Source organism: Pleurodeles waltl, chromosome 12 (assembly GCF_031143425.1).
Source record: "Pleurodeles waltl isolate 20211129_DDA chromosome 12, aPleWal1.hap1.20221129, whole genome shotgun sequence".
NCBI lineage: Eukaryota > Metazoa > Chordata > Amphibia > Caudata > Salamandridae > Pleurodeles > Pleurodeles waltl.
The window spans coordinates 170,675,183-170,689,042 of NC_090451.1; the positions used below are offsets into that span (position 1 = coordinate 170,675,183).

Genomic DNA, 13,860 nt, shown 5'->3' on the forward strand with positions numbered 1-13,860 from the left:
AGTGGCAATCCTCCTCCTTTTCTCTTCCTTTGCCAATATCACCCTAGGTCAGAGGTCTTCAAACTGGGGGGTCTCAAGTGATCCCAGGGGGGGACGCCAGGCTGTGGCCAAAAGAAGCATTATACAGATAACAGGGCTTTGTTTTAAGCAGAAGCATGTTATTGAATTTTTTTAAGAGGTAATAGTACTTAACTGCAATGTTTAAATAGGTCTAGACATATTTAAACATTGCCTTCTTTATAAAATAAATAAATGTGAAAAATTCCGAGGGGGCCTCAATGATTTTAATTTTTCAACTTGGGGGGGCGCAGCATCAAAAAGTTTGGAGACCACTGCCCTAGGTGGTGGCATAGAATTGCCTTAATGTATCTCCAGTCCTGTGTGCAGGAAACCCTGCGACCTCTGTCTGTCTTCTGCAGCGAAGGTGAGAGACTGTCGAGAGCCCACCCTGATTGGAGGAGATGGTACGAGTTTCTTAAGTGAGACATGGTGCGCATAGTAATTTGAAGGGTCAATTTTACATTTAGATGCATTGCATGGGGTATTATACAAAGTATCAAATTGTTGTATAATTATTATATCTACGTGCAAAACTAAAGACAGCGTAATTGAAAACCTAGAGTTTCAGTAAACTTAGGTCATCTGGCAGTCATTGGGGCCAGGATACGAAACGTTGCACTGACGCAAAATGTTCTGTGGCACCATTATTTCCACTCGCACAATAATGAATGCGGCTTAGAGAGTATGACAAACGAAGATTTGCTCTTCTTTCGATAGCTGTATATAATCATGATTGAATTTGATAAACATGTATAAAGTTTCAAAGAGCTAATAATGAAACTGAATTTGCAGATAAATCGACATGTGTCATCCCATATTACAAATCTAGAATGAGAAATCGGTTGTTTTATTTTTAACAGATTTTTCCACTCATTTCTTTTTTTTTTTATGTTAAAAAAGGTATTATGCTCGTAAAATGATTTATATGTTTGCAATTGTTTGGCAAACCCCTTTCAGAATTTCTGCCCTTGTGCAAAAATGATGTAAGAAAGACTGTAGAAAATCTGTTTTCTCCATTGCACAAGTGACACAACAGTGCAATGACAATGTTTATGTAATCTTGTCCTCCCTTCTGATAGCATCTATTAACACAGAGTAAGATGTGCTAAAATATGTTATTCTTTTTGGTGATAAAGTGCTTCCTCTCTTTTTAGATGAAAACATTATTGCTGGGACTGCTGCATGCACAACGTGTCAGAATCCCACCACTCCAAACGCTGCTGGCAATCGGTAAGGGCTGCCAGATGCTTTAAAGACTTTCTCAGAATTATAGTCTGCCGTGGGGGACTACTACCATGTTTGGAAAATATCTGATAGGCTAGTTTCAGCCAGCAACATGGCTCAGTGACTCACACGCTAACGTGGTGGCTCAGTGGGTTGTACCTCAGTGATGCTGTATGCTGTGATCTGCAGGCTGTGTGTTAAGGCTTACACAGCCGCCTATATTTCTGAAGTTGATAAGATTAATTATATTAAATAAGCAGTGATAACACCTGTAATTTGTAGCAGTTTGAATTAGCATCTATGCTTTTGAAGCACCACAGTACAACACGTTATTATATATTGTTATTATTCCGAGCCCAAGAAAGCACCTCAAATGTGGCTAGGTTGTCTGAAGAAAGTCTTTGTAGTCTGGTCATCCACCATTTTGTAGAATACAGAATGGGCACGTTCTAGACTTTGCATTGCGTTTACATGGTTTAAATTGTCACTTATATCACTCAGACATAGCTGGGGAGCATTGTACCACAATAGGTACACTGGACTGAAAGATCATTCACTGGATTATTTTTGTATAACCTTGAGTCTATATATTTTTACATTCCAAGGCGCTGCTAGTTTACCCAGAATTACTCCATGTTTGGCAATATGGCAAAGTCTTGGAATTTCTCAAAAGGCATACATCTGAAACGCATAACCAGCTTTAATAAAATGAAGCAACTTGCAGCAAGAATTTTAGAGGGACGATTCTTCTTTCCAGAAATGGAGGTGGATGTTCATTCTCAATGTAGATATCCCTACCCTGCCCCTATAAGGTTTTTATACTCGTTTTCCCAGACAGGTGAGTGAGTCCCCAAATCCTAAAATGGCTGCCACCACATCTTTGTTAATGTGGTGGCAGCCAATCAGATCTTACCTTTGGATCTGTCAGATTCGCGAAACCTCATGGTGTGATATATACATGACATTTGAACCTTAATTTCTCAATAGCTACTAAACAGATTTACACCAAATGACAAGGAGCACACTTTCTGGACCACATCTTGCTTTCTGTCAAATCGGTGCAATTCCATTGAGCCCTTTTTGCAGTACTGATGTTCAGTTTTCCATTGCAAGGGAAACAAAACATGTTTGGGGACCCCTCCTCCCCCTTTACTCAGCCTCCGCTTGTCAGATAACCCCAAAACTTTCCAGGAAGCAGATGAATTGGCTGAACTTTTTATGGGGAAAATTGCATGAACATTCTTCAACTGCTCCAAATTTATGAGCAAAACAACATCCCCATGGAAACATTGTCCTAACTATAACTACACAGTGGCAACTTACATATATATATATATATGTATGTATTATATAATGTTATATATATATATAAACATTAGTAGAAATTCATTCAAACAGAAATTAACTTGTTTAAACAAATCAATGTAATAATAAAACTTGTGTGCGTGTGTTTACACACAAAAAATACTTATCTTCAGTGATGCGAAGTAAAGGCACTCCATATGTACTTACCTTCAAGTAATTAGTCACGACGTATTGGACCATGATGTAACAGCCCATATATTCAATTAAGAATTTAAAGCTGCAAAAACAACAAGCAGGAAATTTTTTCATGCGGGTGTCCAGGGAAAGGTTGTAATCTCTGTGGATTCCAAGGTGACAGACCTGAGATATGTGTTTCTGTGGTAGGCTGTTGACCTCTGGCCGGAAGTGAGAGTTCCTTTTGGCAAGGTAATTTTTTGTGATGAGCAATTTTAGTAAGAAAATGGTGGCCATTTTCCATCGGACCATAGAAAGATAGGTAAGCCTTCTTTTAGCTTAGGCTTTGTTGAACAATCAATAGATCAGCTGGGTGTCTGTAGAATGCATGTAGAATCGTGCATAAAATTCCTTCAGCAGTTTTTTCTGGGGTTAACATCTAGATGTTAGAAGTTTTCACATGAGCACAACAAATATGGCATACATGCACATTTTTCGTTGTAGGATTTATTGGCAACCTATGAAAAATAATCCTTCCCTATGTCTTTCTAAAAATAAAATACTATTAGTAATGTTGCCAGAACTTGTACTGTAAGATTCCACTGACTAAACAGATGCCCCCCTGCAGCATCATTACTCAATATATAATTTGATATATCAAAATGGGTGTGTTAGCTTCCAACTGCTAATAAGAAATCTTATGCATTATAAGTATTGCAGTTCACATATGTTTGTTTTGAACCACTTTTCAGTTTACTATTTTAAACATAGACGTGGTCCAGGAATAGCACCGTTGCAATGTTTATGGTCCACTCACTTTGAGAAAGTAGTGACTTAAGCCATCTTCTCTTTTTCTCAGGTGTGTGCTGTGCCAGGAGACATTTACAAATGCCATTCAAACGGACTGCTCCTGTAACTCTGACAATGTGGTATGTGTTTTTGAGGTCTTGCTGTGTGTTGTTAGCCGTGCCCAAGGCTCGCATGATGAACCATCACAAACTACCCCACCCCAACCCAAACATACCCCTATCCCACAAATACACCATAGCACACATACCACAAATACCACAACTCTCACCATTGCACCAGTACATACCATTTTATATACACCCACACTGTAACCGACAGTATAATGCACAATCCTGCTTCAAACAGAAAAAAACTCATCACCTCCTCATGCACTCACACCACTTCACAAACTCTGAAGGGTGCCATCATAGCTATGTACACATGCAATGTCTCACGACCAGAACTACACCATTGAAACTATGTTACATGTCACACAAATACAGACCATCAAACACACCCCATTAGTACACAACAAAAGAGGAGAGGCGGGGTACAACCTTTGAGTATTACTTCCAAATTCAAGCATATAAAACATATATGTAAAAGGGGAAGTGAACGTGAAAAGACGATTCTCCTTATAGGCTGAGTTTTAACGTAGTGACTGTACTGTTCTCTATCAGTCATGTGTCATGACAGCTCAACTATTCAATGGATGGCATGCTTTGCCATAGGGCCTGCTTTCTGCTCTCGTTGAGGTACGATTGCCCTTAAACTCATTGATGAGGGAGTATTTCTTTTTTTAAATTTCCCAATCCATCTTGAATCAGAAAATTAAAAATAATGGAACCCACGGCTTTTTTAGGCAAGCACATGCATGTGTGTACCTATGTGATGACGCATGGATGCATATACGTTATAAGGCATGCATGCATCTACAAAATAATGCAACTTCACCATTGCGTCTTTTTTTCCTGGCTTAAGCTGGCTGATGCTATAGATCATCACCAAAAGGCACCGTAAAGCCAGTAGGGCTCAAAGGAGAGACCTGTTGGCTTTGCACATTGTACAAGGCTTGATCTGTAGTTCTAAAACGTGTCATCATAACTCTCCTGTGTTTTTGTAACTCCAAAATGTGCTTGTTATTTTTCCTTTCTTTTTCAGAGTGGGGGACTCTGCCTAGCAGAAAAAGTTGGAACACAGGTAAACCTAATATGCTAGTCACAGGCCGTCAACATTTAACTTTATTTCCAGGATTCTGTTTTGTGTCAAAATGGAATGGCTGTATACCATTACAATTCGTGAAAAACCCCCACAAACCACTCTTTTTTTATTTACCCTTCTGACCCAATACCCCTACCCACCCCTAAACCTTAAAAACACCCTTACCACCCAGTACCCTTACCCACCCTAAACATACCCTTACCACCCAATACCCTTCCCCACCCCTAAAATATATTATTATCATATATATATATATATATACACACACATGCACACACACACATAAACACTTATACTTACCTTAAATGCGTGGCATGTGTGTGGTAACGGAAGAATGGCAAAGGCTTTGGGTGGTAAAATCTTCATTGTAAAGGCTGTTTCCCAATTGAATAAGAAGCTATGCTTTATGATTAGACACATTTCAATTGTGCAAGTACCAGTATAAAACTATTTATTACAGTAAGGTTTTTGCAGTAGGACAAATAAAGATGTAGGGAGCTATACCCGCCATTTAAGGACAGCTCCAGCGTTAACAAGGGAGAGGGCCTTTAATGGCTGGTATAGCCCGCTACAGCGAACTATAGGACTATTAGAACCTTCCACCCCTAGAGGGCAGAATTTTCTAATCACTAAAGCAAAGGCCCCACAGAGCCCGAGGGGCTTAAAATCCCTTGGGCTCCGTGAGGCCTTTGATCTCAGTAACAGCTGTGAATTACAACATTGCAGTGTTGGAGCTCTGGGCTTCTACCGGCCATTAGAAGTCATGAGCACTCCATTGACTTCAATGGAGCTCCCAACATTCCAATGTTCTAATATAGATTAGAATATATTCTCATCACTTAAGAATCACATTACATGTGTCAAACAAATCCCAGTCCATAAACTACTAACTCATTTAAACAAAATGTGCAAACTAACTTTGCATTGTTTTTGCTATTTATACAATCAAAAAAGTGAAGAACATGGATTTTTCCAATAATTGTATTGTGCAAACATGTCACAGACAGTAAGATCAGTTTGTGCCATGTTTTCCCAGATGCAAATACCGATTTATTCCTTAACAATTAAGCAAGTGAAAAAATGGTGCTAATGTCCTTATTTTCTTTTCTTTAGCAAGGCACCTGGTGTCTGCATTTGATGCAGATACAGATGTACATGCCCATCTGTAAGCTGTCAGCAAATGGTAAACAAGCATTTGCAGTAGGTCTCGCGTTTGCTCGAGTTGAAGCTATTAGTGTTGTAAACTCCTAACCGGACTTTTCTTGCCACATAAACTGAAAAGTAAAACAGTTTCACATAAGCGAGCCGACGGCCGCCATGAGCACAAAGTAAACACAAAAAAGGAAACAGAAGTTCGCTCAGAGTAAAACATATTGGCAATAGTGCAATTATCCATGTAACCGACAAAAGTGCAATTCTCCATATAACCGGCAAAAATTCAAATATCTATGTAACAGGGTCGATGTCATGCAACACCCTTTACTACTGCCCAGCGAGATTGCGCTGCCTATGAAATAAAGAGGAAAAAGTAGTGCAGAAACCATACGGAAAACATGGAGCCTCGTATGTTTTCAGTAGTTGGCCAGTGTGCTCGAGGCAGGCTAAACAACAGAAAGGGAAAGACATATGCATGTCTTTCACTAATTAAATCAAGCTTATTTTAAAAGGTAAGCACATGAACCAACCAAACTGATGGGCTTGACATGGGTGTGGTTAAAAGCCCACAGAGAGATTACACCAGGGACAGAGCTCTTTGCTCTTGACCCTAAAAACATATACTGCATACATAGGGTGGAAGCAGAAACAAAGTCATATCAGGATGTTGACCTTTTAAAAACACAAACACACACACACAAACACATCTGAAATGACCATTCTGAACATCAGGCAATCTCCTAAAGGACTAAAGGCATTAGAGACAGATTTTTTCATCCCCTTTTACTTTCTACTCACTGTGGCATGGATCAGCAGAGGCACACAATGTAGTGTTTTCTATGCCCCCTGTCTCATCACAAAGTTTTTAAGTCTGTTCACTGTATGAAAAAAGTAATCACACTTGCATTGAAAAGCCTCTGTGGCAGCATTAGCAGAGTGAACCCTATCTTAGTTGCATGTATTTGATTCCTCATTATAGAATCATTTACAACTTGTATCCATCGCATTTATATGCCCTGTGATCATATTTAAAAATCTACATGCAAAACTCTTTAGTGTTATGATTACCTAGATTTCGTTTTCTCATTCTTCAAATATTTCATTATTTCCCTTGTGCAAATACTTAGTAATCCTAAGGATTTTTGGATGTATAAATTAAATATTGTGCTGCAAAATGTGTTGCCAGCTTCACTTTCCAAAAATATAGGAGACTGCGCCACCCAAACCCCCAATGGGGGTGAGAAGTTGGGCTCACTAACTTGGTGCAGATTGGGTCAGGGTTGCTGATGTTTGCCATAGCTGATTTCAGTTTCCAGTCCTGCCTCAGCATGTGCACTTTAGGCCAGACGTAATAACTGATTTCTCAGTTTAAAATGCAATGCCTGACAACATTAGTAACAACAAACTAACAACACGTAGAAGTGAAATCGAATTAAACAACTACGCACAATCTAAGCATTTTACAATCCTATATTCGTAGTCATCTCTGTCAAAGTGATAAAGGTAATGTGGTATGTGTTATCGTCTGAAAAATGATTTAAATCATTTACAATTGCATCTCTTTCATTAAGAGTAAGGTCATGAGATCTGCGTTTGGTGTGTGCATTATTGATTCAACGTTTTCATTATGTGTTATTAACATTTAATCTTATGTTTATTTTTAATTTTAAAAAAAGATTGTTAAAATATGTTATATTTAAATAATAAATGTTTGATTTTTCATTTTTTAACAAGTTAAATTCATTTATATTTTGACCTATTTTAAATATTTTAATTTAACATTGTTTCCCATGGGATTGTATGTTAAATCCCCACCTCCATTATTTTCTATGGCAGGGTGTTGCAGTGTGTGTGATTGGCAAGTTGTGGTGCTGGATTTACTACTTTTTTTGATACTTGTAACTTACACTCGTAAATCTAGCTTCACCAGCTTTTTCAGGGAGTCGAGACATGTAAGTTTGCGCTTTTAAGTAACTTTACACTGGGTATTTTATGTATAGCCAAAGGTTGTAAAGTTACTCACAAGTGTAACTTTATGAATAGCTTCCTTAATATCACTATATCACAAACATATACTACAGTACAGATTCTATAGACTGCTGGGTTTGTTTTTTCAAATCAATAGACTATAATAAACTGTTTCTAAAGACAACTGGACCCTGTCAAAGTTTCACCATATATTTCACTGTTTTCATGCTCGACAGAAAGGCTCAACCCTCTGGGAGAACACTTTCCTTCAGTCAAGTGCTCTGGCGTGTAAGGTAAATTGATCTTCTCTCTGCATGCCCATCACCTTTTCCCAATACGGGTGTGCTGGATGAATTAGTGTAGATGAATTAGTGTAAAAAACTCTGTTTTCAATAACTCTTCATTAGTGCCACATATGGACTGAATTTCCAGAAAGCGATGGCATGTTAAGCACTAGTTATGTGCCTTGTGTCCTGTATGTATTGTTAAAATAGATTTTCCAATCAGGAAGGATGAAAGTGAAATTTTGCAAATGCCTTAATTTCTAGAAGTAATGAAAATCAGCGCACAAGTGGGGCTGTGTTGCACACAGTGTACAACTGACATTTGTGCCTGTTTTCAGTACCCTTGAGGCATTTTAGTGTTACAGAAGGGAAAACCAATACTCGTGCGGACCCTTCTGTAATCTGGTCCTCTCTGGACCAAAATGGGCACCAGTGACATTCCAAGGGGAGGGTCCTCATGTGCAAGGGGACAGCTCCAAAAGTGCACGAGGCAGAGCCTTTGCCCCTGTACATCACAGTATTACAGAGCAGTCACAAGAGTAAAGAAGCCTTCGAGAGGTGTACTGATTATGCACTATTTAAAAGGTGATGCATAGACTGTGCGGTCTGAGTGAATGACTGCACCTGCCTGCAGGGGTATCCCTGTCACTTCTTGAATGTGTGGTGGGGTCCACTTAAAATGAAAAATGGAGTAACAGTTCTAAACTGCAGCTTAATCTTTTATTGATGCACTCTCCCAAGTGTAGGCAGGAACTGTGAGAGTTTGTAACTACATTGGGGAAATCTCATTTTCTCTGTAATCAGGCTCACTGTCCCATTATGCACCTTTCACACAGTTAAGAATGCAACATTAAGAAGGCAAGGGCAGTGTGCATAATCTTTAATTTGGTAGTGGTTGTTACATAACTTCAAAGTAAATGACATTTCTGAAAATAAAATCAGGTTCATCTGTCACTGATCAAAGAGTGCACTAAGTAAAGAATAACTATAACTGGTGAATTTCAGTGTTTTTTTGTTTTATAATGGCAAGTTTAAACTGCCATTCTCACCTAACTACAACTTCACTTTAACCTTTGCTTTCTTCAATGAATATATATGTTAACCAGTGGTATTCACACATGGATAGTTATAGTTAGGTCCACATTTCCATAGGAAAATCATTTTTTGATTTGCTAATAACTCTGACACTGTTTCATGAATCTTCTGAAAAAACTCCAGAAAAAAAGTTAATTCAAGTTTTGGGGTGATCCTTTAAGCAAGAGCAGAGAGAAAAGTGGGTCCCAAAGCACGTTTTCCTCATGCAGTTTTCCATAGGAAAATTGAACAGAGCTAGTACTTGGGCCAGAAAGCATGCTTTTTGTGATTTTGTGTAAATATGTTTAGTAGTTTTTGAGAAATAAAGGTTGAGAATATATTGATATATCATGCTGCAGAGCATACACGAAGCCAACAGATATAAAGATAAGATCTGATTGGCTGCCACCACATCAACAAAGATGTGTCAGCAGCCATCACCGAACTCGGGGACCCAGTCTCCTGCCCTGTATAAACAAGTAAAAGGCATGAGGGGCAGGGTTTGGATATCCTGCCCCCCTAGGCCTGGTGAGGAGTTCCAGAGGGACCACCAGGGGCAAACAAAATATATATTTTTATATTTTACGATGAATTTGCAGAGGATCTGCAGGAACATTTTTTTTAAAAAGGCCCCTGGGGTGGTCCATGCCCGGGGGTTGCTAATGTCTTATTACATGGGAGGAAGCATGGGGGCCCCTCCCTGAGCTTTGTTGAAGACCTGGGGGCCATATTCCTGGTGCTGAGTTTTCAATATAGTGGAGGAGGAATGTGGCCCCCTTCCTGAGCCTAATGGAGGCCCCAGGGACCTTATCCCTCTTGGCCAAGTTTTAACTTTAAAGGAGGGGATGGCAAGCAGCCCCCCTCTCCTTTGAGCCATTTATCAGCCTTGGGGATGCTATACCCCTGGGACAATGTTGTTCCCTACCCAGGATAGTGCAGGCAGGAAATACAAACTTAATTCCCTGCTCGCACTCTCCTGGGCAGGGAACAATACGTTGCTCCAGCCTTGGTGGAAGCAGAGAAAAAAAGCTGCTCCCACCCGAGTGGGAGTAAAGGATGGATCTGGCTTCTGCCGCACACTGGCTGGGTGCTGGCTCGGGAGCTGGCCGTGGCCTCAGGGTCTGGATGGGGAACGGGTGGTTCATTCTTACCAATAGCTCTTAATGTAGCTGATGGTATGGTTAAGTGTGGTCTATCTTACCAGTTTAAACTTTAAAACACTTTGGTCTTAATATACACATCTTTCTCTTATCCTTGCCCTCTTTTTGGGATTCTTATCTAAAGATAAAGGTGTTTGTTTTCTTTTCCAGAATATAATTTTTTACAAACTTTCATTTTTTCGATGGTTGTCTCTTAGAGGCTCACAGAGAGATTTCTCCCCCATCAGCCAATGCTAAGGCAGATTGTTCCAGTTCCTCGAGTTAAAGAATTGTCTGTCTGAAAAGAGGAGGCCGTTTGATGCTATTTTGGTGTCATACAAGGATTTCTCCACAAGGACCACTTTAGCACGATATATCCCACCGGCTTCAAAAGCTCAAGGAACCTCACACACTCATTTCAATCAGTCCAGTCATAGTCCGAGTTCATGAAGTACCATCTTTGTAGGAAGGTTATCACCCTATCTGCAAACAGACCACTTTCTTTCATAAGCTATTTTTTGTTTAATTACGTAAATTTCTTGCGCATTTGCCAACAGTGCGGATGCAAATATCGCCTTTGCTTGAAGTTCACAGAAGGTCGAGAGTTTCTTGGTGTAATTCTCTTTGTGCTCCTCTGCCCCTAACTCCTGATTTTAGCAGTGCATTAACTACAGATGCATCCATGGAGGGGACTGATTTTGTGACTTTCCACCAACTCTGGCAAGTATGATGCGATATGGAATGTTTATGAGTTTTATCACTGGGATGAGGTGTACGTCACAGGGCTTTTTGATGCTTTCACTGATGTTGGGTAGTGGTGACAGTGCAGTGCCTCGAAGTATATAGGTCAGAAGAACTTTCCACAAATCATGGAATCCTTTCATTACAGTGCACTCTAACTGGTTGGCAGACACTGCTGTGAAAAATATATGGAAGGTTCAACCAACTGAGGAAAAAATCCACTCCTACTGTTAAATGACTTTGATGGGTGGTGATCTGCAGTGATCAAGGAGTAATGCAAATGCTTGGTGTAAAAGCAAAACGTTTTGCTGTATATGTACAAAGTGCATTTTTTCACATTAGAAGACCGTAATTTTACAATAGATGTGTTTATCAGCCCCATGGCACCAGGTGATTCTGCATGAATGTTTCCAATCTTTCCTTTCTAGCAAATGGATGCCTTTTGTCACTGGAAACCTTTTTCCAGCATCAGGAATGTGCATTAGATCTTGCAATAACATCATCATCATGATCATCAACATCAATACATCAATAATTAATTCCACCTGGTACTTGGTATACCCTTATCCCATAAAGTATGTTTCTCTTCCGAAGTCGGGTACCTGACTCCTTCAAACCTCCACATTCCCACTCCTGAAAGCCCCCAACTACCCTACCCCTACCATGCCTCCTCTGGTATTCCATTCCCTCCTCTTACTAGGGACTTAGGTCCCCCATCTCCTACAGATAACTTAGTCCCACCATTCTCTCTTCACACCCACACCTCTCTAACAACTTAGTTCCCCCATCCTCACCTGGTATACCAAATTCCCACATCCTCTCTAGATATCCAGTTCCTTCACCACCACCACTTGTCATGTCATGGTCCTCCAACCCTACAGGTACATGTTGCCATTCACTGTAGGACATTATTGAGAAAATAAGCACAAACTTATAAGGTGAGCTGTTTTTACTGAATAATAAGTATAATGATTCTTTATCTGGTCTCATCCTGATGAAGCACAATCTCTTCCCTTCTTTCTAGAACTATAAGAATGTGACCGCTTGCCAGATGTTTTTGAACATGGTCATTATGAATGCTCTCTCGTCAAACAACGATGCTTTTTCTATATACAACTCCATTTCGTGAGTACCACTGCAGGATCATTTCTATACCTTAAAATGTTGATACTTTGTATTGTTGTAAATAAGATGTAGCTCTAAACTTTCCATTGCATTTCACTCGCTGAATTTTTCACTCCATTGAACTTTTATCAGCAGTATACTCTTCCTCCTTTTTCTTCCATTCTATTTTACTCCTTCTACCAGATCCACTACATTTACTACCCTCATTCATCTGTGAGTTCTGAATTTCGATGATTATTCAATGAATTTCGATTGCACAAGGAGAAGGTCACTGCACACTCGTTGGCTGGACAGCGGTAGCATCGTACCAAATACAATAGTTTGTTCCATTACAGTTCTAATTATATCACTGAAGCTACCTTCACATTTTTCTTCTAATGCAGTAATTTACATTTACAATAAGGTCTCCTACCATTATGAGGATAAGTATTGTCATCCCCTAGATGATCCATAGGCAGTATTGTGGATGGTTCAAATTAACCTCAAACCTAAATGCACATGAACCTTTTGAAAGCAATGAGAACAGACATTCTTCAACTGGCCTTAATAATATACCGACTAATGCATCCTAAGCTATGCAAGGATTCAGCAGCCTCGGACAGAAATCGCTCCTCAGATAAATACTCTGAAGTCCCATAATCCCTAGTTGTTTTATCATTTATTTAAGCCTGGGTTGTAAAAACCACCTTCTTTAAATTACACAAGTAAATACAAAACATATGCATTATGACTGTGTTTCCTGCACCTTAATATGTTGCCCCATATGTGCTCCTCTAACTGGTGGATCCGGGGGGAGGGGTGTCAAAAAAGCACACCGGTCTGAATGTTATGTGGGGCCCGGGTCTATAATGTCATGCACAGCTCATCTGTTGTGCATAAGTACCACATTCAAAAGAACAATGTAGTGGGACATATTTGGAGGCAGCTTCAGTATATTGTGCAACCTACTGGCAAATGACATTACCTGCCTTATCAAGACTGCATCACACAATCAGGTAAGGTCTCCTTTTCTGATATGCAAGTACATTTGGCGGTGGCAGCGCAGAACCCTGAATAGAATGAGGCATGGGGCATACCGCCCCAGCTGTTCCTCCATTGTGACTGCCATGGGCACGAGGGGAGCCATGGATGTTATGAAATCAAGGAGAATGTCCCTGAGAACGCCTGAGATGCAATTCTAAACTATTGCATGTTCTCTATGAAACAGAAAGATGTGAATGAAGTAATGGCAGCATTTTTGATAAAGCTCTTTTTCTAAGATAATGAATGTCAAAAATAAATTTATTGTAGTACACAGAGTTAAATACTGTTTCTCTGTTTTAAGGAGTGATTATTTGCCACGCGTGAATTACTCCAGTACAGGGGCAGCTCTCGGGACCACTGCTCCAACCACCCTCACATTCCAGAGAGATGCCACGGTAAGTTATGGGTCTAGACTCTCTGGGCAGGAACACAGGTGAGGCTCCAGTTTTTTTTAATGTAAGTGCTGATTATTGTAGAAAGAGTGTCGGGTAGTTCCTTTTAAACTTTTTTGTCACCTCACCATGCTGCCATGATTTGTGGATTTGGTATGTGGCTAAAAGGGTAATAAATACTGAGAA

The 13,860-nt window shown here is 39.8% G+C and overlaps 1 protein-coding gene across 1 annotated transcript in view; it reads left to right on the forward strand.

The window, feature by feature from the left end:
• LOC138268296 (meckelin-like) overlaps positions 1-13,860 on the forward strand; it is a 192,224-nt gene that overhangs the window by 35,698 nt on the left and 142,666 nt on the right. Inside the window, exons 4-9 of the mRNA XM_069217807.1 lie at positions 1,215-1,290; positions 3,623-3,692; positions 4,714-4,752; positions 8,133-8,189; positions 12,159-12,259; positions 13,584-13,677. Coding sequence (XP_069073908.1) covers positions 1,215-1,290; positions 3,623-3,692; positions 4,714-4,752; positions 8,133-8,189; positions 12,159-12,259; positions 13,584-13,677 — 437 coding nt within the window. The remainder of the gene's footprint in view (positions 1-1,214; positions 1,291-3,622; positions 3,693-4,713; positions 4,753-8,132; positions 8,190-12,158; positions 12,260-13,583; positions 13,678-13,860) is intronic.